Genomic DNA, 26,362 nt, shown 5'->3' on the forward strand with positions numbered 1-26,362 from the left:
CTCAAAGGCAGATGCATGAATACTTTTCAATAGGGGCCTTCAAACTGACACGATCAGGCTGGACAGCAGCAGTTTTAAAGGGAGAGAGGGTGCTTCTGCAGCAGCTCAGAATTAATGTACATCTGCAAAGGAAGGGGGAGGAGGAGGAGGAGCTGGGCACTGTCTGTTATGTCCATGCTGATTCTCCCTTGGACTTTCCACTATATGTGTGTTTAAATAAACCTAAAAGGAGATATATGTAAATATGTGTTTGGATCAATAAGCACTTTCTTTAACAGTTCTCTGAAGAATTAGAATGTAGATGCACAGGATCTAAGTGCGCCATGTTTTCATGTTTATTTATTCTCAAAGAGCATGGGTTATTTTCAAGAGAACTCAAGAAAGTCTGTCCCGTGAATCATCATGAAAGCAGATGGCTTAATGCGCTGCATCATATTTTTTCTTACTACTAATGCTATATTTCGAGTGTGGAAATTGCACAAGCTGTTATGTGCAGACTGTGACAATTGGTTTTTCCTGTTAATGCTGAATTTTAAACAAAGAGATTTCAAATGTTCCTGATCATTTATGCACCCAAAGCCAGGCAGAAATCTGTTGTGTGCTTGTAGATTCACTGTTGATATATTTCTTTGGATGGAACACACTGGTTACGCGCACTCAAGAAGATACATTATTCCCCTCCTTTTCAGTAAACAATAGACTGTCACTCTTTATCCCTCTTCCCTCCTCTGTTCCTCCCTCTCCAGCTTTCTCTTTTAGTCCTCTCAGTCTCTGGCTCTGTGCCTCACAACATCAGAGGGAGTCCAGTGATTTGTGACCCCAGCAACCCACACTTAATCTCGCTAAAGAGGGGGAGCATCCAGTTTGCAGCTTGGCGGGCCCCAAATAGACCAAGCCTGCTCTGGCAGGTGTCAACATTAGCAAACAATTGGTCCCCAGTCCCATGCCCCGTACCCCAGTGCGACACTGAACCTAAACTATTTGAGGCGCGCTGAAAGAAACCACATAATAGGGAATGTGGAGGGGAGGAGAGGAGGGGGAGGACAAGGGAGAGATTACACTCTCAGACAGCTATTAGCAGGGATGAGGCTTTTCTAAACAAACACAAAAAAAAAGAAGACGATCAATACTGTGTTAGTTTACCAAGTGGAGTCATCATTGTGGCTTTGGAGTATTTATTATCTGCTCCATTGTTTTTCTCGACTTCTCAAATGTCTGTGGGCCGCATTGGCAATCCAATTTAGTTTGGAGGGGATCCCTGGGAGGCCTATTTCTTCTCCCGGGCAGTTGTGTGTTTGCGTTTGCGGTGGGCAGTTCATTCATAGATTTGGGGTTGTAATGAATCCTGATTGGTGAGTATTACCTTGAATAGTGGACAACGACTGGCCTGTCCAGGGGGAAAACAACACTCAGGGATGACAGAGCTCTGCAGCCCTGTGGGATTTCAGTCCCTCTACTTCATTAGACAGGAGTGTCTTAGCAAAGAGAGCAGAGGAAATGGGAAGAGAATGGCTTGACATGTGGACTGTTGCTGCTCTCGAGTGGGTATGTGTCTTGACAAGAGGGCCAATGTTTTTTAAAGGCCATTTATTTATCTCTCACTGCTGATTCCTTGCCATGCCACGAGGGGAGACAAGTGTTCTCAGCGGGTGAGATTAGTTTCAAAGATTTTAATGGAAAAACCTATAGTATTTGTTATCAGACAGAAATCTCATTTAATTGCTTTGAGATGTCCTCTTGGCGTCTTTCTGATTGGCTTCCGGAAAAAAAAAAAGGAAAAAAATAACAAAAAACTGTTCAATTCAGGTAACATCTGCTGAAACAAACCTCCTTCTGCAGTTGTTCTGCACACATCATTAGAGAAGCTGCCGTCATTTTGCTGCAATAAACAAGCGTAATTAACTGACCTCACGACCTATACAGACAATGGTGCCTGTTGTCAGAAAGCACCAATAACAATGTTAACAAGCAATAAACTGATTCTGAGCCTTCATGGCATCACAGCATCACACAACATAGAAAATAAGCCCCACACACAGACTGATCAGATTATATACTTCTCCTACTGTTGTCCTCATGAAGACTGTAGGTTTTGGTTTTGTCTCAACTAGGTGAAATGCCAAAGGGGACAGAGAGTTTACAGAGTGATTTCAGCTGTAAGCAGTATTTAATTAACCATGTCATTGCATAAATTGTATTCATTTTGCCTAATGCGTTATCCACCAGACAACATAAATTTTGTTTTATAAATGCTCACAGATAATGTCAAATAATGACAAAGCCCCTTCAGAATTTGTGAACGGTGCACCAGTTATTCTGCAGTATATTTACAAGCCTTTGCATGTAGTTGCCTCTTTGATTTAAGCCAAATAACATTTTCAAGCAGAGAAATCAGCAGCATTTTGTTATAATGGGCCAAACTGACTCAGCGCTGTCCTTTTTTATTCTGTCAAATTTGACTGTTTGCTTTTCAACCCTGCGAAAGTCAGTTTTTACATACAGACTCATACATGATTATATGATATTACTTATAATGCATGATCATTTAATTAGTAAAAAAGTGGTCAACTTACAATTAGTACCCAGCAGTCCTGCCTTTTTAAATGAATGTTGTCTGCACAGCATTAACATTTTCTTATTGTTAAAGGTTTTTGTCTGTATTTTTGAGGAATGTAGAGTTGACTGTATGGTGCAATTGAATTCCGTGCCTGCCTGAGGTAATCTCAGGAAAAAAATTTTAAGATGGACAGTGTAATAATGAGCAGGACTTTTGGCAGAAATAGATCTTTGTCTCGGCGATTAAGCCATTGTTATTCTGCCAAACAATAAAGCTGAAGGATCACAAAAATGAGTATAGAGTACATCAGGACATCTCGAGCTTTATTATGTCCATGCTAAATTGCGCAATGGATGAGTAGGTCAGAGCCACACAATTTATTGAAAGAAATGTAGTTTCCTCCAATTCGCCTTGCCAGCTAGGGTTGTCAAACTCTGACAGCTGGCACAGATCAGGACAGTGTGTTGCATTATGACCATCCACTGGTTACCATGGAGCTGCATTAGAAAAGACAAAAAGCATTTCTGGCTAATTTTATTACAATACAGGAATAGCCCACATAATGTGCAACAGTAATTACGTTTAGCACAGTGCGCCCATGCTCTCCCTCAGTGATGAATGAGGGACACTGACCATGGTCTGCTAGTTTAAGAATCGCCATTAGCCTATGCTACTTAACGCCAGAACATTTCACATTTTATGCTCTTGATCTGCTTTGCCACTGAAATATTCATTTGTTTTAATTGTGCATGTTTTTTTTTTTCCGTAACCACAAAGACAATAAACATGTTCCCTAAGTGTTGCGAATCAGAAATGTGTTTTTTCCCACCAAGTTAAAATGTGAAAGCAGTTGTCCAAACAGTGGGGTGGAGCTCCTGTCCTAGCCGACAAAATAACAACTTCAAATGTTGTCCCCTATTTTCAACTAATGGGCTTATTTCTGCATCGTCAGTCATTCTCTCCTTGGGGAATATGTAGTCTCAGTATAAAAAGCTTTGCTACTGTGCCACATTACAACCTCTCAATATGGAGGGATCTCAGAAATTAATGCCAAGCACTGTAATGCTTCACTGTGCCCAGAAAAAAAGCTCTTTACAGGAAATATTCATTTAATTTTCGAACATAAAAGGACTCTTTGGTAACAGTTTGTTTACTTACAATCCACTAGAAGTCAGTGGACCATAATATAGTGTAGTATAATAGTATTTTTGATAATGTATCAAATGATTTCACACAGTACACAGTTTTAAAACCAACTATACAGACCTAAGTTTTTACTGCCTATTAATTAAGTAATTAAGTTTTTTTTTTTCCTTTTTTAATTTTTTTTATTTTTAGCTTTGTTCAGATGAATCCCAAGTTTTTATTAAAGTTTTCATCCTTCTTTACAACTCTTCTTTCCTTTCTAGTGTCCTCTATATCACTCAAACTTTTCCACAATATTTGCTGCCCAGCCTTGTCCAGAAAATTAGGAAACTTCCCTTGGGCACATAAAAATGTCCGCTGTGCATTCCTATACTGTGCTCAGTAATCTCTCTTTGGCTTTGTTGAGAAAATGATTTGTTCCTCCAGGAGACCTCGGCTCATAGCCCTGAGACATTACTGTTTGATTTCCTGCGTAGGTTTTTAGAGCTTTTTGCTGGGGGACCGGGGCTCTGGCTCCAGTGCCATTTGGCAGAGACCCCCATGGGCTTCTTTTTACTTTCTTGTGCTCTCTGTTAATTTCATTACTTTCGCTCTGACCTCAATTAGCAAAGACCGGAGCTCAGGCAGTGACATTCTGCTCTGCACAAGAAGAAACCTGGTGTAAAGCTCAGTCTTAGCGGGGAAGTGAGAGGTGGCAACAGTCTTCCTAACAAGGTTCACATTTTGTATCCTCTGAAGTCTTTATGGGTACATGTGGCTCTGTTAGATCCTCTGTAATCTGGCTTTGTTCTAAAAACTGCCACAGTGGGAGAAAATAGTAAATTCATATATGTAATATATATGTCACTTGTAAGTTGCTTTGGATAAAAGCGTCTGCCAAAAGAGTAAATATAAAAGTAAATATGCATGATGTATGTAAATCTAGGATTTTCTATTGTCTGAATGGTGCAAACTAACATATTTCCTATGTCAGAAGTGTATTTATCCTCATATTTACATGAAAAGAAGTATTTTAAAACAATTATTTATATTTTTAAAAATAAAAAAAAACTTGAACAGTACTCTGAGGAACAACAGTATTTGCCTCACATAGAAAAAGAGCATGTTTTAAAGCCAAAAGCAACCAATCATATTGTCACTAAATTACAAGTTTTAGTCAGTAGCATATTAAAGAAAAAGAATCCCACCCTTCAAGCCCTTCACACTTTCACACTCAGGCTGTGCAGAGGCATGGGGAGTCAATATGTCAGCGTTTATGGATGCCCTGCGGAACTGCACAGGGCTGTCAGGCCCCTATTCATGCTCTAATGGCCCCCTGAGGAGCTCGTCTCTCCCGGCTGAAAAGGCCGGGAGGCCCAGTGGACGCCCTGTTGTTGAAGGTGAGCGTGCGCTCTCATGGACGCGCTTGCGCCTTCATCCATATGACAAGAGCCATAAAAGAGCATCGCTCTCGCTGCTGTTCACTCTGTGTCTCCTCTGCTTTTTCTTGTGTGCCCCCCCCTTCCTCTCTCTCCCACTTTCTCCCCACCTCAAACAGAGAAAAGGGGGCTAATTGTTTGTTGTGAGAGCCAAAGATTATAGAGCCTCCCATCTTTCTTCCTCTCTTGCAGTTTTTTTGCTCTTTTTCAAGCCCCCTACTCCTTTTCTAAAGAATGCGATTCTGTCCAAGAGACAAGGAAAGAAAAGTATTGGAATTTTCCTGAGGAATGTTGATGTGAAAGAGTCTTAAACTCTGACACTGGCAGTGAGAGATTGTGTGTTGTGTGTAGAGAAAGCAAGGCGGCTTTTTCTAGCATTTTCATCAGCTAGTTGTTGAGTATGTTTGAAGTTTGTAACAGCTACTACTTATCTTAAAACTTTTTTATTCTTTTTTTAAGTGTAATTGCAGAACACGGTGTGCACAAATTATAGCACTCTTGTTCACTTCCCCTTTTCCTTCTCACTTGTCCCATCTCAGTGGATACATTCTGGGACGAGTGCCCTTGGTCCTCAACCACCTGCTATAAACTGGTAATAGCATGATAGGCATGAGACAAAGCTGAATCTCATGACATCTGTCCATAAAGGTGAGCTGAAAATGATTTTATTTTAGATAGGAGGATTTTTAATGTCCTTATGTAGAGTTACACATCTCATCCAGATTCAATTTCAGCTAAATGTCAAATTACTGCCCAGAGAAGGTCACTGACAACCAGAGGAAATTGATTATGCATTTTGGCATGTTACCAAACCAAGTAAACAGTTAACTTGATATTGTCACATATGCAGCCTTTTTACAAACTGTTTGGTATGTTGACCGAGGTATATCTAATATATAGAAATAAATCCCAACCTTGCTGAGACTCTGCTCACTTTGAGAGTTTTGTTTTTGTTTGTCGCTAGCAGCGAGATAACTACAGGAAAAGATTATTCATAGAGAATTTGTCTTTAAACCATTCTGGTTATCACTGTCTTCTATCTTGTATTCACATAAGGTTCCTATCTCAGATACATCCTTCGGTAAATGCCTTGAATCACATGCCTCCTTTCACTTGGCAACCCCTTTGGGATGAACAGGCAAGTGCATGAAGCAGAGATGCCGCACCATTCTCAGAAAAATGCAAATTGGGAAGTTGTTAGTTATTTGATGTTGCTGCACGATCCACCCCGCCCCCGAAACATCCCTCCACTCCAGTGTTGGTGGTTGAATTGCATGCAGTCCTGGGGACAGGCAGGGCTGTTTATATGCAGGCCTGGAGCAGCAAAGACAGCACAGAGACAGATGCATGTCAGAGATAACAGATCCCATCTCAGGCAGATGCCTCTTATCACAGGCCTGTTTGCATAATTAGGCCTTTTGATATTCACCCCCTCTGACTGACAAAAAGTATAATTGCAGTATCAACTACGACAAAAGGTAGGCACAAAATAAACAAGTCAACATAAATAGGGAGAAAAGATGCGGTGTTATTTTTGTCCTGTGGGAAAAAAAGAGGGAGGAAAAAACACCATTTTTAACTAAATCTGCTGTCAGTCACAGTCAACTGGTGTGACTCGGTGCTCAGAGGCTGGTCCTGTGAATGCCTGCAAAACACAGAGCGTGAGGCCTGATTGTAATTATGCTGGAACTAATATGCTTTTCAAAATGAGCCATTATGAGCTAATGCTGCACTGCCAAAGCTCTGTCTGTTTTTGTCCCTCTGTCTTGGATAGTTTGCAAAGGTATGGCTGATATTGAGGCCATGGGTTATGATATCAGAGACAGTCTGACTCGGATGAGTACCACTTTACTTTAAGCTAATACTGCTCACTGGTGAGATGAAGGATTAAAACACCTTACACCTGCACCACTGCAAAAGCAGGTTTTTCCAGTGTTTTTTATTAGAGAGTTTCTCATGCAAAAATATAATATTCCTTCATTTTTTGCAAAATATTGCCACAGATTTTTATTTTATGTTCTTTTGTATTATGTTTATATTCCAAGTATATATTATATTTTTCTGTTTTTATTTTTAACAGCTTTTGGTTTTATATGTTCTTTCCTTTATTGTATAGATTTTATTCGTTGTTGTCATAATTCAAATAAAGATATGGACATGAAAAGGGATAAAATGATATTTTTCAGAGAATAGAGAGAATGCAACAGAGCTTCTTTATGCTGGTGACATGGTGTAATGTCTTATGACTTTAGGGCCCTAGTTGTTATTTTTCATTCAAAACTATGCTGTACCTCACAGTATTTGGTGTCTGGATGAAGTGTTTTCAACAAACTGGTAGGCATGAAGTTTATTGCTGTTGTTATGGATCATAAATCTGTAACCCAACAGATCACTTGGTTAATTGCCGGTATTGAATGGACAGCTGCCTGTTAAATCAGCATTACCTCAGCGTCTCGGGGGGAAATGTGGATGTGGATGTGGATGAGTCCGAAGGGTTGAAGGGAGAAGAGAAGAAGGGCTGGAGGAGTAGGTGGGGAGGGGGTGAATATGAGGAGGGGTTTGAGGAAACAGGGTGATGATGAGGATCCCATCTGCCTGTAGTCTGAGGAGTCTGTCTGCAAGGTCAGCAGTGGAGCATCAGGGGAGAGAGCAGGCTTTAAACCTCAGAGTAACCTTAAAACTATTAACTAGCAGCTCAAGTCCTTCAAAAGTAAGAACTCTGTTTTATCTAAAAGGTCTGGTCAGAATTAGAGCATCATTAAAGCAGAGTCACACCAGGGTGAAAGGATGTCATGTGGATCTCCACATCTGTGGTGTTCATCTTCAGTGTGGAATCCCCCCCACTCCCCCACCCCACCCCCCCTTTAATTTGTTATGAATGAAAACATTTGAAACTAATTGTGAATGATGATGCTACAGAAACACCTCAGACAAAATGTTGCTGTTTTTTTTTATTTGCTTCGTCTCTGTGAAGCTAAATTGGAAGGTGAATTGTAAAGTTGTAACTTGATTGGCAACTGACTGCAAAAGTATTGTATCCTTCCCTGTTTATGTAAAAGAGTTAAGTATGTTAATCCCTTGATCAGAATTAGTTTATAGTTTATACAGTATACAGTTAATATGTAGCGTGCATACATCTTTGTTGGCAGAGATTAACACCAACCATTAAAGGTGATTACCCTTTAGAACAGTTGTTTTAAAAGTCAGTGACTGATTACTCTTCAAGTCCTGTATTGAAGCCATCTCTTTCGTAAGTCATGACATTCATTACAATTCAGGTTAAGGTAGTTTTTACTCAAACAATAGCCAGTGCTATCTTCAATCTTAATCAAGCACTTACCTAGACAAAGCAATGTGTAAACCTGCTTAATTCTTCTTTATGGGCACAATTTGAAATCAATATCAGGGCAAAAGCTCAGAGGGCCCCTAGAGGAGAGTACACGGCAGTAATCATGCCCACTGGATGGCACATAATTAGATTCTAATTGGACAATAACTAATGAGACAAGGCATGAGTGGTTTATCAATACCCCATGAACCTTTGAATGGAAATTACAGCTGTCGTATTATGCAAAGGCCTAATCAGAGTGTACCTTTTTGCGCCGATTGTACCATTAAGGAACTGACCTCGACAGCCCTGCAGGGATTTTGTTTGCATGTTTGCTTATTTTCTCCCTGATTGTTAACATTGGTACTTGAGTGAGATGGAAAGCAGTTGCATGAAATTTACAGTCTGAAGTGTTTTTTGTGACTGAAGATGGGTTGTTTTGCAGACCTGTTTCCAAATAATCTGATGTCCATTAATAGACTAGTCCTTTATTGTAACACTTATATATATTAACAGAAGTCAGTGTCTGGCTCTGTCTTACATGAACATGGTTGGCAGCCATGTGTTTTAGATCTTTTCTGTCTTCTACTCACCAAATGCAGTCAGCATATAGATGAGTTTTACATCCAACCCCAGTCCCAGTTGGCCCCATGCAGCGTGTGCCATTTTCCATTTTCCCTCACTCATTACAGGCAGGGCTGTTGACCTTGCGCTTCTGGTTCATGTACAAGAGCAGATGTGTTGGCTCTGTGGGGCTTAATTGAGAGAAGCAGTGCAAGCCATTGTCTGTTGAGGTTTATCAGTCATTAGCCTGATAGCATGTTAAATGTGACACAGATTGCCACAGTGGTTTACTCGCAAAATAAAGTCTGTGAAACCACCTCAAACAAAGGGGAGGAAATGAAAATAATTTGAGGAGGAGAAGACTTTGGCGTCTTTCTCAGGGCCCCTTGAGTATGAGTCGACTCTGGCCCCCATGTCTCCCTGTAGGACACAGAGGTGACTTTGGAAAGTGATCTGTACGCTGCTGGGCTGGTCTCAAGTGTCGTCATGGCAAGTTAGCGGGCAAATGGATATACGCATCCTCATGAAAACCAACAAAGGGATATGTGGTGTATGTACATATTCAACTTTGTATGTTCAAGGGTGTTCTGCAGCGGAGTGAGCCTGTGCTTCAAGAATCAATCTTTATTAAAAAGGATAAGACTGAAGAATTGATTTAATGAATGCGGCCTCATGTCCTGCGGCCACATGTAATCCACAGAGAATCATTGAGCATGAGCTCAGGGGGACAAAAAATGTTCGTAGAAGACTCATGGAGTGGCCTGTAATGATAGTCTCCATATAATCCCATAATTCCTTGTTTAATTAAACTCTGGAGCTGGCCTTGAGACTCCGCCAGCTCTGTTGCTCTTTTGTTCTCACAGTTGTTATTTGGAGGCTAGGTTTGAGTATTCTTTTGTCCACTTATGTTGAAAGATTTGACTGGAGTGAGCTTTAAACAGACATCAGAGCGGTAAAACAACGAATTAGACAGCAGGAACTCACTCAGGCGAGACATTCAGGTGAGCATTATAGTTTTCATTTGAGCTGAATAGCAAAGGGCCACTGTCAGAAGCAGAAATCTCTTCATACACCCTCTTCTTCAATATCTCCCTTTATTTTCCCTCTCCCACACTTTCTGGACTGTGCATGATGCAATCCAACTAGGCCTGGAGCAACACTGGCACATCACGCCGCCTTGTCAATGTCTCAATGAGGAAATTATGAAAATGTGAATTTTATGACATGAAATGAAAAGGGCCATGTAGTTTGAATAGACATGCAGAGGAGGTGAAAATGATGCAATTTTCTAAATTCAGTTATAACGGTAATGTGCAATGGTAATGCGTATTTGCTGTCAAAAATTTCCCTGTCGGCCTGGATTGTACAGCTTTGTGCTGTATCTATATTCCTCGAGCAAAAATTCAGCTTAGTTGAATGCCTAAAAAGTAATGTAAAATATGTTCTAATTCATTTAATGACAGCAGATGGAAACACATGGGACTGAATGGTTTCGGTGTGATATTGTGTTCTATTTTATACACTTTGGCTGAGCTGTGTATGAGCAGTGTGCCCTGGGCCAATGAGAGAGAAAAGCAGGGTGAGGAGCAGCAAGGTGGCCTGTGCAGATTAACCCCTCTACCCACGAACACCCCCACTCCCCCTCAGCCCTCTGCCTTCACAGCCTCTGGGGCCCCTTTCAGAGGCAGGATTGTATATCAGGGCCTCTTCTATATTAAATAAATATCCACAGATTAAGATAATATTCTCCCAGTTGTATATTGAGAGCAGAGAAGCTGTCATTTGAATCCTCTATGTTGCCAGTCCCTCTCTCTCCAGCAACAAAAGAGACTCCAAAATGCAGATAATGCTGTTAGAGCTAGTTTATGATCAGTTTCAGTCCACAGCTGATGCTATTTTCTACAAACACCCCTCAGTTAATTCACAGAAAAGACTCCTTAACTTTGTTTTCATTCCATGATCACACACAGATGGTCCTCTGTCCCTTTCTTCTCACCTCAGGTAACCGCACAGACGACGGTTCAGATGTAGATTCGGAGCCTGACTTGCCCCTGAAGAGGAAGCAGAGGCGCAGCCGCACCACCTTCACTGCTGAGCAGCTGGAGGAGCTGGAGAAGGCTTTTGAAAGGACACATTACCCAGACATCTACACCAGAGAGGAGCTGGCTCAGAGGACAAAACTCACAGAGGCGAGAGTACAGGTCAGATACACAGAAGAGTAACAAGGCCTGCATGTAAACACATTTTCTCACTCACCTCTTGTGGGACCATGCCAGGCAGAAAGTTTTTGCTTAGCTTGTCCATGTTAATAGATGAAAAATGAAAAAATTGACACTTGCAATGTGGTTTTCCAGAAACACTGAACTTTCATCTGAATATTCTGTTTTCATTGGAACTATTTTGTTTGTCCAATCAAAACTGTTCACAGTGAGATCTGTGGATTATTATGCAGACTAACTGGGACAGTGATCTAGAAAGAGAGGTTGCCAGTACAATTTTTTTTCTTCAATGCTGTAAACACCACAAACAAAATTACATTTACCTCCAGTTGAACATATGAGAATGTGGATAAAACCATCTCCATCCCTAGATACTGCTAGGGGTAAGTGAGGAAATATTTCCTAGTACTTTCGGTGTTCCTTTAAACACGTGTAATTGGACATTAGCTTTGCTAACTTTAAAGACTCCACCTGTCAATATCAATGTGCTGTAGCAGCTCAGTCCTGAGAATCACCGAGACAAATATCTGGCTTCTACTGTAGCACGCAGCCAGTTGTAGGGGCTCACACTCTATTACACCTTGTTCAGGCCTCACGGGGCTCTGTGCTACATGAAGAGCAAACACTCTAATTCCCCTAAACACTCCTCTAAAAAGCATAACACCTGACTGCATTCACACTCACTCGGTGTTCTTCGTGAAAATAAAAGTACTACTCTTCTTTTACCTAAAGAAATGATGTATTCATCTGTCGAAAATGTTGCCCTTCTTTCCGTACTGCGCGGTTCATGTAAGGGAGTTTGCTGCTTACTGTGATCCTTCATGCTTGAGTGTTTTGACAGTGATCCTCCCCATCTTCACACCTCAGACCCAAGAATCTGTCTGACAGCCTGGGTGCCCTGCAGTTGTACGTTAGATCGAAGGAAGATATGTACAGTAGAGTTACAGCAACAGCTGTTCCTGCAAAGACTGAGAGAGGGAGAAAAAAAAAGAAGAGAAGAGAAAGGGAATGCATTCCTGATGGATTTCTCATTTCGGCCTTTGGCCAGGATCTCATCCCATCACTTTCAAGCTCGCCGCTGCTTGTAAAACCCTCCACATATCACATAGGGTTCCTCATCCTCTCTAGGGAACCTATGCCCCGACAACAACATTAATCAATCAACTGCTAGTAAAAAAAAAAAAAAGCTCTGGGGCACTGCTCTCCACTTACCACAGTCGTTCACACTCCCTCTGAACCCCCACAAACTCTTCACCGCATGCTAACTGTTCATCACACTACAAACATGCAGTTGGGGTAACTGATTCCACACATGTCTTTGTCCATCTCGAAGCCCCCCAACACGCAAGGATGTCCTATATGTCTGAGTGTTTAATGCCTCACTCAAGGGAGGAGAAATTTATCTCTTGTCTGTTAAAGGGCAATTTATTCGTTTTTTTTTTTGTGTTAGTGTGTGTTTGCATAAGAGGTAAATGTGGACAAGAGGTGGGAGAACTGAAAGCTACATCAATAATTTTTATAGAAAATCTACTCTAACACATTCTGATAATATCAATTTAGAAGTAAATTCAATTTAGCATTTTGTAGATTGGGTTCCAACTATTCTAATATGGTTTAATTTAGCTGCACAATCGAACAAACCATTTTTTTCCAGTAAATGACATATACAAATACATCATTCTAGTGTAATTTATAGTGATCATAGAGGACAGTAACACTTCAGGCTTGAAAGAATAATCTATGCCTGTATTAACACCCATGTAGGCCTATTTATGGAGAATGACAAAAATATCTAAACATGAAAGCAAGAGAAGAAAGAAAAAAACGGAGTGACTGCTGCCTCTTTGCTGTTAGATAATAGACTTAAATGATGTCATGTGAAAACCTGAGGAATTTGAGTCATGGCTATAATTTGTTAATGCTGTTTTCCTCATAATCTAATACTTAAAGGCTTTGAACGTCTCAAAAGGTCAACTCAAACTTAATTTTCTGAGAAGGTTACAACGAAATATGCGCTGGTAGCCAAAATAAATAATGCCCAAAGCTGCGCTGCAGTTTGGTGAGCATGTTTGCAAGACGATGTGTGTCTTATAGATGTGTTGAAGCATTTCTCAAATTCATCTGAAAGGAGTTATAGTATTTCAAGTTCTACCAATATATAACATAAAAATTTCAACATGTAATCCTCTTAATGAGCATTTAGATAATAAAGAAAAACTACATTTTTGGTTTAAATGTGAATTTTCTGGTGTGTGCATGTGTGTGTTGTTTGTATCACAGTGTTCTGAAAATGTCCACCAGCTGGACTTTCACATAGGTGCCCAAATGGCCCATCACAGGGCAGGAGAGAGGAGACCCTTTGGCCTGAGAGCAAAGCTTCTCCAGCACAGCTGCAGTGACGCATCTTCCAGATGTCGTCCAGAGACTAATCGGTGTTTGGGGCTGAGAAAGAAACTATGGGCAGGGGGTGTTGGAGGGGTCTCACACACTCATATTTTAACTTGAATTTGTGTCCACGGTCATGGTTCACTGCTAACCGTTTGTCATTAAACATGGTGATAATGTGGAAAGTAGTTTTTTTTTTTCAGGTTGGGTGCAGAGGTAAAGTGTGCTGGTGGAGTGCAAGCATGGCTGCACTGGCGCTCAACCGCCACAGCCCAAAGCTGTGTTGTAAATTAAACTGCTAGATTCTTGTGGAAGTGATGAGTGTTTGGCTTAGCGCTGACTCACAACCTAAACTCATAAACAGAGCTAACTCCCTTGTGTGTGCCCTCGCCTGCCATTTTAAGACCCTTTCACCATCCATCTTTATCAGCCCCGCTGCCCCTTTCAGCAGAGCTACCAGCACTCCTTCACCACCACGAGCCTCGCAATGGTTTTATCACCCCAACTGACAAATTGTGGGATATGATCCATATCTCTCAGCAATTAGTTCCAGGCTGTCTCAGTGGGAGGGGATGCTGCCAAGTCTACCTTCAGTATATGCTCTGCTGATGCAGTGTGCGCTGCCACTTTCCATCTGATAGCCCCTCAGTTTTAACAGGAGCAGGCAGCAAAGCCATTCCATGAGCTATTAGAGAAGAGAGCAGCATTTGTGTCCGCTCCCTCCGAGAAGTGGACCAGGTGGGGGTAGCACTGAGGAGAAGTGGAAGGGGGGTTGTGTGTGCAGGCAATAGGCAGCAGACCGCTGTAAATCAACGATCACAGAAGAAGCAAATTACATTCTCCTCTATTTAGACTGAAGTTTTTAAAGAGACTGACTCCTGAGTCTGGGCTGAGGCTCATCATGCCGCCGCCGGCTCGCTTTACCACATCTGTCACATAGATCCTCTTTCATTGCCAATAAACATTCTGCATGTAGCTATTATAGTTAGTGGAATCTAATAAGGTATAAGCATTGCTTTTTACAGGCGTGCAAATCAATTTGGTTAAAAGTTTCTCCCTTTATCTGTGGCTTGTGTTGGCCTGTTGATGTATGGAATGAGCACAGGTAAACACCTATATGGAGTCTGAACTGGCCGTCACACCAGTTTTCAACTTAGCTAGTGAAAATATAATCCCATAGGGAGGTATCAAGAGGTAATACACAGTTTCCTGATTGTTAGAATATCAGTCAAGTACCAGTGGCAAGAGAGAAAATCACAATGGAGCCGAGTGGTGACAACCAAACCCAACAGGCAACTGTATTCCCGCCAGTGTGGGTTTATGTTTCATAAAGGAATAAATAGGATTTGTGTAGATTGTAGGGGAGAAATTGTTGCAATGCATCAGTGTGAATGTTCTAACAGTTTCTTATTATTAGAATTTAAATGACTTTGGTACAGTGCTTCTGTACTCCTGATACTTATCAAGCTAATCCCACTCTCCTCTCAAATTCACACTCCTAGCTACTTTAATTAGCATAGTGCCAGTCTGGAAGGCAAGCAGGGAGGGAATCAGAGAGAGAGAGGGGAAAGAAGAGGGGAAGGAGAGACAAGAAGGAGGAGGTGTGAGGGAGGGAGGGAGGGAGGGAAGGAGGCAGGGAGGGAAGGGGGGGGGGGGTATTGCGTGGTATGAGACAGAGGAGGATTTGTATGTTGAGGCTGGTTGCATCACCCCTCTGTGTTTTTGTGGATATGAAGTCAGCAGCACATTTTGTTTTGTCATTATCTCAGCTCTCGGTATTCATCTACCGAATGTTGCAAATTGGCTCCTGAAAGGCGTCACACATTCAGTACTTGTCTTTGGCAAAATAATTCATGGAGGATTGTCTGAACGGGGAATTTCTGAAATATGAGTGATCCTATTTAAGAGAAACAACATAGAGAGGTTTTTACTGCAGTGCAGTGTCACGCGTTTACAGTGTTTGGAGCGTGTATTATCGCTGATCAGCGATAAGAAAAGGCAAAATGCCTCTATATCGCTAGGAATCAATTCTTTTGGCTGAGAGTGAATGGAAGATTAACGACAATGAACCGATGCAAACAGCGAAACTTGAACTGGAGACTAAAATGTGTCACTGTACTGAATTGTACTGAATGTTGTGGTTGCAGGTTTGTTATGGGATTGCGGGTTTGAGGTTTGCATCTAAACCTTCTTCTGGTTGTGCTGTAGAACAACCTTCACCCTTTGTCCTCCTCCAGCTGTGTCCTCCTTTAAGTCTTTTGTTTCACAAGCAGGGGCTAAGCTTGACTTCTATAAGATGGGTTACTGCTCTTCTATCCCCATTCCCTCCCAAAACTTTCTCCACAATGATTCAGAGATGCAGTGCAGACGTGTCCAAGTGCACTGGATGCAGGGAAGCCTTTTAGTCCGTGACAACGAGCCAGAAGTGAGCCACATGAATTCGGCTGCACATTTGTAGGTAGAGAGGGAGACATGGAGGAGCGCTGCAGCTCTCTGTGCTGCAGAGAATTAAACCGGATTGGGGAGAATCTGTGGTCCAAGGTGACTTTGTGATCAGGTTCCAGAGCGGAGCCTCAAATCCTCAGCTTCAGGCTGTGTGTTAGTTTGTGTGAAAGTGCATGTGTTTACGTGCAAATGTGTGCTCATAATGTATGCATGTTTGTGATGGCTTGTGCGCATGTGCATCAACACTTGTGTGTGCTGACAGCCTGATGATTGTTGGAGAAAGCACTTAGCCAGTGACACATGCTCCTCTCTTGTACCATTTATATATACATTGTTGAAGTGGACACATTGCACCTGTAGTTGTGCACAATAACTCAGTGGAGCTGCAGCCTCTTTGGTAGTTTACATAGATTTGTGTATTAACATAGTCTGTTCAAAGCCAGTACCTACAAATGAGAATTGACTCAGCTGAAGGGATGGTGATCAGACAATTTTGTCTCCTAGAAGTTTTTACAGCAAATACATCTCGCAAGAAACATCATGCTGGCTGGATTTCATTTTACAATAATAAGGAAACATTGTCAATGAACATATCTGCCAAGTCACCAAATGTTACCACTGAAGGTTGAAACTTGTTTCATTTGTCTTCCCTGCAGTGTCTGCTAGTAGCAGCTAAAGCCTATTTATGATTATGTTTAGCTACTCACAGCACTTGGTTGGGGTTCGGGAAAGATTGTGGTATTGGTTTAGTGCTGAAACAATCAATAGTGACTTAAAGCTATTAGATTTAATCAAAACCTAACCTCAACCAAAGCACTTTCCTTGCCTAAATGTGACCACAGACTGGACTCAGGATTTGGTCCCATGTCTGTGGTGTCCTGTGCTTGTAACCCTCGAAACAACTTTCATGCTGTAGAAAAACCTACAATTCCTTCACTGGAAAGTTTGCCACTGAACATGATTCAAGTACCAATTACATTTCCTCAAAAAAAAATGTGTAAAACATTTTAGTGTTATAAAAACCTTCAAGAAGCAGGGTTAGATCAGAGGGAAAACACCTTTCCAGAAGTTTTAAGTGACATACTGACAGGTTATGAGTGACAGATTTTTGTATAATTCCTGGTCTCATAAAAGACTTTTTCAAATTTCAATTACATGAAGGTGAAAACAGAAAACAAGCTCAATGATTGTGTCGGATTTTATCAGCAAGAATATCAAAATTTACACTAAATCTACAGTGGGAAGCACCATTACTTTTGCAAACCTAACAGTGCAGTAGAGCAGCCACAAATAAATATACGTACTGAGAGCAAAAAAAAAAAAAAAAAAAAAGACTTCAACGTTTAAGTGTTTTGTGTCTGCCATGATGGAACACCTCCTTCCTAAGCTTGGATGACAAAGGGGGAAGGAAGTGAAACTGAACATAAAAGAGGGGTGGGGTGAGTGGATGAGGTCGGAGGTGAAGTGGCACTAAGGGGTGGGGTGATGGGGAGTGTGTGGAAGGAAGGGGTGTGCCCCCCGTGCCCCCTCCCCTGGGCCAGGCAGCTGTTTGTCTGGCCCAGTAGGAGCTTAGTTCAGACCTTGGACCACGCTCCACTACATCCCAATAGCAGAAATTTCACTGGAGCCACACACCACATTTGTTTTGGAATATCTGATTGAGGGATTCAGACAGGGTCTTTAGAGGCAATTGGGTTTGAGATAAAGATTTCCTGTTGGTTTTCCAGTTGCATAATTGAGGTTTGCCCGACACAGTTGTCGCCTGTTGCATCCTAGAAAGTGCTCACAAGTAAACCGAACTATAAGCATAAGAATTAAAAAAAAAAAAAAAAAAAAACAGGTCTTTTGCAGAGGTAGTGACTGTGTGGGAAAAGAACCACATTCAAATTAAGATCTCTGTTGGGCTAAGATCCCTTGTAGGCCTATACGCGTTTATATGTATGTTTGTGTGTACAAAAAAAGAGGCAGCCCCCGAAAAGCAGTGAGTATGTCGCTGTGTAAGTCCCCTTGAAAGTGTCCCTCTTTAAGACCTGTTTAAAAGGGACGCCCCCTCTTTGTGCCCACTGTTCTCCGTGGCGTATGGAGGGGCTTTTGTCCCCTTCTTTCATGTGTTCTCACAATAGCCTGGGCCGTTTGAAACACAACAGTAGATGAACTGCGCTGACAGTGTATTAAACTCTGATGAATTGCCTGTGCGAGGCATAGATCAATGTCCTTCAACCCTTAGCACACAGTGAAGCCTGGGCCTTGTCTTGGTTAAATGGAACAGGTTGCTGGCTCTTTTCAAAAGGCCCTGATTATATTCGTGTTTTGTTGAAGCAGAAGCCTTTTTAAAATGTGTAAATCTTTGCGGTTCAAAAGAGCCCTATTTTTCCCCATTTCATTCAGGCAATTGACATTGTATGTCTGCACTTTAGTGCTGCTCATTTTGCGAGCATTTTGCTGTTTGCAGCCTTAGAATTCTGTGTCTCGACTCTGAAGTTAAAGCACTCTCTCTAAACTGACTTTTAAAGCTTTAAAACAACCACATTAGAGCAGCACAGTTGTAGCATAGCTGTTGATATTTCTCTGCATGATGTGTAGTGATGGCCTCTCTCAAAGCATCTAATAGTTTCACAAACATAGCTGAGGTGTGTGATATGGGGACTGGTGGCCTACCTCTGACCTTTAAATGACTTCTTCCCTCTGAAGGAGGCTTAGGGCAGCCTGTTTACACAGATCACAGCTTCAGCCACTTAAGAACAACAGGGACAGACCACTGGGCCTCTATGGCAGCTCCCACAGGGACTGCTGACTCTCAGCTACCACCAGCACCACCACTCACATTAACCGGCAGATTAATCACAGGTGGCAGGAGCCAGCCGACTCTGCAGAGGGTCTTCCGCAGTCAAATGCTCACTGCACTAGCATAAATTTTAGTGAACGTAAGATAAAACAAAACCAATTTAAAACCTGCAGGAGTTCAACATTCAAAGCTAAAAACCAGTAAAAAAAAAAAAAACAAACAAAGAATTTCAACTGTGAAATTGTGTCTTTTAGAAGACTTTAATTTCTTTTGTAGGTGTGGTTCAGCAACAGACGAGCTCGGTGGCGTAAACAGGCCGGGGCCAACCAACTAGCGGCCTTCAACCACCTGCTTCCCGGAGGATTCCCACCCACAGGCATGCCAACTTTACCCACATACCAGCTACCAGAGTCCAGCTACCCCAGCACCACGCTATCGCAGGGTAAGACTTACACAAACAGTCCCATCTGAAACATACAGTATGCTCTGAGTTTAATCTAATTTGGGTAGATTACATTTGTGCTGTTTATTTGGGGTATGCCATCCATATATTCATGTTAACAACATTATAAATTATATATGAAGCATTTGCTGCATATAAGATCCATGCAGCAAGTAATTATCTTTACAATCACTGCTTTGTCACAGTGGGACGGAAACAAGCCTTCACTTCATATTTGTCCTTTAAAAAACTTTTAATCTATATGTGTTTATTATATAAATAATTTGCTGGAATGACATTTAACCGTTGACTTCTGACCTCCTGAACTCAGAATTTTCAGCATATTTTCCTGGATTTGTTCTTACCTGGTCACTTTTTGTGTTGTTTATTTTTTGTTTTTTTGGTTTTTTTTTTTTATGTCAGAGGGCAGCAGTACATTGCACAGACCCCAGCCCCTGCCTCCATCCTCCATGCACCAGGGAGGTCTGAGTGCTGACAGCAGCTCTGCTTATGGCCTGTCGTCCAATCGCCACAGCTTCTCCAGCTACTCTGATACTTTCATGAGCCCTTCAGCATCCAGCAACCACATGAACCCTGTCGGCAACGGGCTCTCCCCACAGGTCAGTCCAGCAGGATTTACCTGGATATACCACATCTATATGTTCCCCTATACAAAGTGTTAACATTCTTCATCCTCCTCCTCCTCCTCTCCTCCCCTCAGTGTTCAGAATATGTAATTGTATTTGACTGAAATTAAAATTCAGAAACAGCATGTTCAGCAAAATAACTGCCAGTGTGGGCTTTTATGTTCACTTTCCAAAGCCCTGGATTTATTCTAGCTATTCTAAATTGCTACATTTGTAAAACAATTGGATTAACATCAACAAATTAAAATTCATCTTGATAGCACCGCAAGTGCTCAAGCTGCTCCAAACAGCGGTTTTCGACTTTCCTGGGACATCTAAATCCTTGCGCTGTGCAGTGAGAACACATGCAGATGAAATAATTAGCTAAAGCTTATAAATGTAGACCCATAATCTTCTTCACGTAATTGTCTGCAGCTGGAAGACTCCAGTGCTATGTGTGATTTTCTTCTTGTCTTCACTGTGTGATTTCCAGGCAGTTCAATGCACAGAGACACGGAGGTGTTGTGCTCTCCATATGTTTTCCACCTCTGCTGGTCACCTCACCTGCTCTCGCACACTCCTTCTTGAGTTCCTAGATTTCAAAATTTTTGTTTAAATCTGTACCAGACCCAAAAATGTGTATGATTTCTGTGCCATCTTAATGTCTGATACTGTATGTGCAGTTTTGTTCGCTTCCTTTTTTGAAAAGCGTGGGATTTCACATGTTAACCTCTTTGGACACCTCCCTTAATGAGCATTTAAATGCGACTCAATGATAAGGGTTGAGCCTTAAGTAGCACAGAATGAAAAATGATTTGTATTGATGCACATCGTGTGTACGGAGTGAATTATACACAATTACCCATCAATACTGGCCAGTCTTGCCCACCCTCACCAACAAGATGTGGTTAACAGGCAGAAAATAAGATTGAAATGGTGTGTAAAGAGTTGAAAATGAATTTCAATGCTGCATTTGTCCACAATTACCCCGTCGTTCACACGTGTTTTATTGGGAGTTTTTTTTTTTTTCTTCAAATATTTCTCAAAGCAGATTGGAAACATTCTTGGTATTACCCTCTTTCTTCAGAGAAGAAAGAATTAAGGATTTTGTGACAAAAAAGAGATTTTCTCTCCTGCTGGAGCGACGGAGGATAACATGGAGGCTCACAGCGTGTTTGATTGTTAATCGTGGCACAGGGGCTTTAACTGCTAATGCTCTCACTGCAAACCTGCACAAAAACACCAGGAACATGGAGTCGTTTTTTTTTTTTTTTTTTTTTTCATTAATGGCTCTCTCTAATACTGGCATGGGGTGCACTGTCGCTTTCTCTCCCTCTCTGCACAGGCATTCAAGAATGTGTTGGGATATTAAACATTTCCTGTCATAGTGAGGATTAGAACAGGAGCCTTTGGGCAACTGTACAGCATGGATTTTCAGTATTCAATTACTCGATCAAGTGGGTTTGATGAAAGTCTTTATCAAAACCCACCTGAAATGTAGTTTATTATTTTTGAAGTCATTTATTTATTTTATTTTATCTTTTTTATCTTATCTTTTTTTTTTTTTGTGGGGGGCATATGCACATGGAGTGGATGTTTTGATGTGTCACACCATGTTTGCAGTGCAGTATTGAAATGTATTGAATGCATGCAGAATGCTGTGTGGCATTCCTATCAGTCTCTCAGCATGGAGATGAATGTTCACACTGACAGCAGAATCAGAGTTCACTCTGTGGTGCAGGGTCCTGCTGGGCTGGGCAGCCTCTCTCTCTCCCTCTCTCTCTCTCTCTCTCTCTCCCTGTCACTTCACAAACATGCAGATATCCACAACACTGAAAACTCACACAATAAACATTCAGTTTACCTTGTCCAGGCCAGACCTAGCTTTGTCTTTGCTTGCATTTAAACAAATTTTCACTCAAACATTCAATCAGTTTCCGCTTTGGAAAATTATTGACACACCTTGCAGTTTATTTTTCATGATTTATAGCATGTTTTTTTTCCCCTCTCCTGTTTTCCCTCCCCTGTAATGGAAAAAAAGGAACACAAACCGACTCTCTATCGAGATGGAAATGAGAATTTGATATTGTAAGTTACAGACAGCATCTGTTTGCAGGAGATATGCTTGTGCATTGGTATGTGTGAGCGATTTCTTCAAGTGTCTGGCATTGATGGCCTAGTGGTTGCTGTAAAGATTGACAAAAATTCTCTGATTCCCAGTAAATGGGCTGTGGTGGCGAGGTGCCAAGTCTGTAATGGAATCCTGCAGCGTTCAGCAGTCCCGACAGGAGCTCGCGTCCATCCCAATCCCATAACCTATCCCGACAGCACACATTTTCCCATTACAGGCGGTGGAAAAGCTATCCACTCTCAAACTGGTTGCTGTCATTGTGGGATATACAGCGTGTTTGGCTGGTTGAGGGAGGCAGTGTATTAGAGGTGGTGAGACTGAAGCTGTGCATGGCTGGGCAAAAGGTATGACACCAGAAGTGTGTTTTGTTGTTGGTCTTGTTTCATTTAGCGGCACAGCAGGTGTTAGAAAGAGGGAAAGGCAAGGGCACGGAGGGCAGGCATGCCAGTATTTTTCAGCCATCTTTACCTGAAGATTTAAGCTTATGTCTGCCTTTTCATTGTGGTATTTTTCATCTTTGATATTGCACTTGAAATAGGCCTGTGTTGACTCCTTTATCCTGAGGCTTCAAATTTGAATTTTGCATACTCTGACTAGAAAACAAATAAACAATATTTGCTTTGGACAAACAGCATTGCTTTCAATGAAGAGGTTGCGCTTTAATAGCCAACATGCAGTCATCTCTAAAGAATATTGTATATTTTCAACAAAAGCTGATAACATGAAGATGAAAAGAGCCTTTTAGATAATACTTTTCAAATGATTCTTTGAAGCGGTCTTCATGGGCATGGCATTTGTGGGGAGACATTTGGGCTGAATTCCTCATTACTGCATGACAGGGACACCTGCTGGGAGAGGAAAGAAAACAACCGAACTGCAATGAAGAGCTGAAGCCATAGCAAGAGGAGTTCAACGGCAGTGGCATTGGGTTTCACTCCTCAGAGAAATTTCTAGAAATGACAACAGGGAATGAAAAGAACAAAAAGCACTTCTCTTCCTGGCTGAAAGTGGGAAATGCACTGTTGAATGCATGCAGTGATGTAGCATGGTGTCCACAGATGATTCAACATGATAGAAACAGCTGGAAGTCAGTGAACTCTATAGGTATGGTGGATAGAGATTTTATTGCTGTTTTGATGAAGGAAGTTTGCAAAGTTTTGTGAGGAACTTTTTTTCTGTTTTGCAGTTTTATAAAAGTGTTGTGTGTTTTGGAATGACAAGGATGTGTGTGTGTGTGTGTATCTGAGGAGGGCCTTTGGGCTGTGTGAGTGGGCCGGGCCTCCACACATACATACACACACACACTTACACACACACACACACACACACACACGTACACGGGATCAGAGGCAGAGCGGCTCTCACCCCTGCCTCCCTTTGATCTGTGTCCCCAGGCCTGCCTGCCCGCGCGCCGCTGCACCGTACCACGCACGCTGACACCATGCTCACCAGCGACTCCCCACAACTGTCTGAGAGAGATAAGCCAGGGGAGACTCCAAACTGTGCTGCTGCTCTTCCATTAGCTAGCGCAGACGCTTCTTTTAAAAACGGGATGAATTATTTTTAAGAAGCAAGCTCTGCTGTTGCCAAAAAAAAAAAAAAAAAAAAAAAAAAAATGGAGAGGGGAAAATGTACGGAACAATCTGGAGCTCTGGCTTCATTCCGCCTCCCTCCCTGACTTCTAACAAGACATTCTGCACCTGAATACCAATGAGAGGGGGAGATTCATGTAGTCCCCCACATTATTAAAACTTGGGCATTAAGCCTCTCACCGGGCACTGTGTCAGCTGGCAGGCTCCACTGACAACAAATCAAAGGGGATGAGCACATAGCCTGCATTCATAGCTCAGCCACTCGCAGTGCAAGAGGGGGAATACATACTGGTTAATTAGAACTCCCATTAAAACAAATACTGTTTCAATTTGGCAAGTATAAAAAAAGATGTAAGAGGCTTTCAGAAAAAAGAGACCTGCTGTTGGCAGCTGCCAAGAAAATCCAGGGACTGTAAATCATATCCACTGGCTATACTGTTTCTGAACAGATTATTAGTGTTTGCTGTTGTTTTGCAACACTTTTGAACTCTGAGGAAAGATTCTGCATCTGTGACACCAGAAATGTACCTCTGCACATACCGTGGTTGTTGTGTTGCGTCGGCCTTCATCCTCTATATGATCATGTGTCTTGGTTTGCTTCTGCAGTTTGCAGAGACTTGTTTTCATGCAGAGCTTTTATGAAGTATGATGTAACTAACAGCACTTTTTTTCAGTCTAAACTCAAAGCCTTGTGCCACTTGTGGAGCACATCATGTTCATAACTGCTCCTTTACAGGCAGACCTAATTCACAAGTAGCTGCACTTCCGTTTCCTACCCCCCTGTATACCTGAGCCATTTGTTGCTCGCTGCATCTTTTAGGTCTCTCAAGAACCCGAGTGAAGCCATTTTCCTTTTCATTCCAAAATATTTTTGGTCGGAGCTTTGTGTATTCATCATCTATTTTTCACCTACCAACCTTCCTTCCCTCCATTTGGCTTTTTGTCATCCCATGGTGCCTTGCCAATAGGGCTTTGCTCTCTCTCTCTCTCTCTCTCTCTCTGTGTCTCCCTCTCTCTCTCCCCACCTTCCTCTCTTGCTCCAACTCTCCCCTGGAGAGGCAGCTCTTCTCCCTACGCCCAGATGAAAGGCTATGGCGGACAATAAAAATGCTATTTAAATGCAAGGGTGTTTGTGTGCGGGTGAGAGATATTTCCTGCTGAAAGTGAGCTGCTGCATCCTGATAAATAGTAAATATAAGGGAATGTGATTTACATTTATCTTGCAGAGGCAGCCAATATGAATTTCAGTAAATCCTAGAAGATGGGGATTTAAGGAGGAAAATGACTGAGACTGATTCACATGCTGTGTGTCCCACGCAGTTGAAATGCCTATAAGGTGGAGAGTGGTACTGTCTTTATTAAAGTATAGGCACAGACATCGATCCTATCTAAAATACCTATTACACACAGGCATGAAGTGTGTCACATGTTCATCTGCAGAAATTTCCAGCTGCATACAACCACAATTTTAAACACTTGCACTGAAATAATAATAATAACAATAATAATAATAATAATAATAATAATAATAATAATAATAATAATAATAATAATAATAATAATAATAATAATAATAATAATAATAATAGCTACTTGTAACAGCAGGCTGTTGGACAGGTGAAGTGTCTGTGGAGCATACGCTGGGTGACCTATCTCTATGGGGTCAAGGGTCAGGGTGCAGAGGGTTATGGGACGGCTGGGGAAGACGGAGGGCTGGTTTGCTGTGAACCTGCCCTACTAGCCTGAGGTTTGGGATGTTGTCTAGCTGCATGTGGTTCCCGTTAGTTCCAGATGCCACTCTGACAGGTGCATAGCCGTGATTAATACTCTTTCTGACTTTTTCTCTTCTCACCCACATTTTCTCATCCTGTCCCTCCTTCCCTCTGTCTCTCCCTGCATGTCCCTCACTGGTTCCTGACTTTCTCCACCTTCCCTCTCATTCATTATGGACTTATATTTGTGACCCATTAAAATAGTTGAGTCAACACTCAGTTTTCTTGGTCTTTGTAAAAAAAAAAAAAGAAAAAAGAAAAAAAAAGAAAAGAAAATATGAGTATCTACTGCCAGCACGCTTCATTTCACATGTCTTTTTCTGTCTTCTCTTTTCTTCCTCCTGACAATACGATGAGAATATGGGAGGTGGTTGGGTCCTCAGCTGGTTGTCTCATGCAGCAGCTCTCCCCTCTCAGTCTCCAGCTGAGAGCTATTTCACTATTTATTTACATGTAATTATGGCTATGAGGTGCAGATATTAACACTGTCAAGAACAATTTGACCTGACATTTTTCACTAGACCTGGCCCCTGCTGTTTTTAGCAAACAACCTCCACCCCTCTCCTCCTCCTCCTCCTCCTCCTCCTCCTCTTCCTCCTCCCCCCTTTTCTCCTCCACTCCCTCGATCCGCCTCGCTTTCCTTCTGGAGCAGCTCCCTCAGACACACACAGGCCCTGCCTAGCTGAAACCACTCTCCTGGAATCAGAAAATCTGCCGTTTAATTTAGAAGAGGCGTTGGTGCAAGGTGCGGAGAGCTGGAGTCTGTGTGTGTGTGTGTGTGTGTGTGTGTGTGTGTGTGTACACAAGTGTGTGTGTGTGTGTGTGTGTGTGTGTGTGTGTGTGTGTGTGTGTGTGTGTGTGTGTGTGTGTGTGTCCATGCGTGTGTGTGCGTGCGTGCTTTGAAGGGGCCTCTCTTGTTCCCAGTGGCTGAATCCATCCCATAGTTACTCAA

At 42.0% G+C, this 26,362-nt stretch overlaps 1 protein-coding gene across 2 annotated transcripts in view; it reads left to right on the forward strand.

Moving 5' to 3' along the window:
* pax7a (paired box 7a) overlaps window positions 1–26,362 on the forward strand; it is a 47,085-nt gene that overhangs the window by 11,349 nt on the left and 9,374 nt on the right. For both annotated transcript variants that reach the window (XM_071494690.1, XM_071494691.1), the window contains exons 5-7: window positions 11,015–11,214; window positions 19,124–19,289; window positions 19,713–19,909. In XM_071494690.1, the coding sequence (XP_071350791.1) occupies window positions 11,015–11,214; window positions 19,124–19,289; window positions 19,713–19,909 (563 nt within the window). The remainder of the gene's footprint in view (window positions 1–11,014; window positions 11,215–19,123; window positions 19,290–19,712; window positions 19,910–26,362) is intronic.

This window comes from Trachinotus anak, unplaced genomic scaffold (genome assembly GCF_046630095.1).
Source record: "Trachinotus anak isolate AG129_WGS33_773 ecotype Australia unplaced genomic scaffold, CSIRO_AGI_Tana_v1 ptg000013l, whole genome shotgun sequence".
NCBI lineage: Eukaryota > Metazoa > Chordata > Actinopteri > Carangiformes > Carangidae > Trachinotus > Trachinotus anak.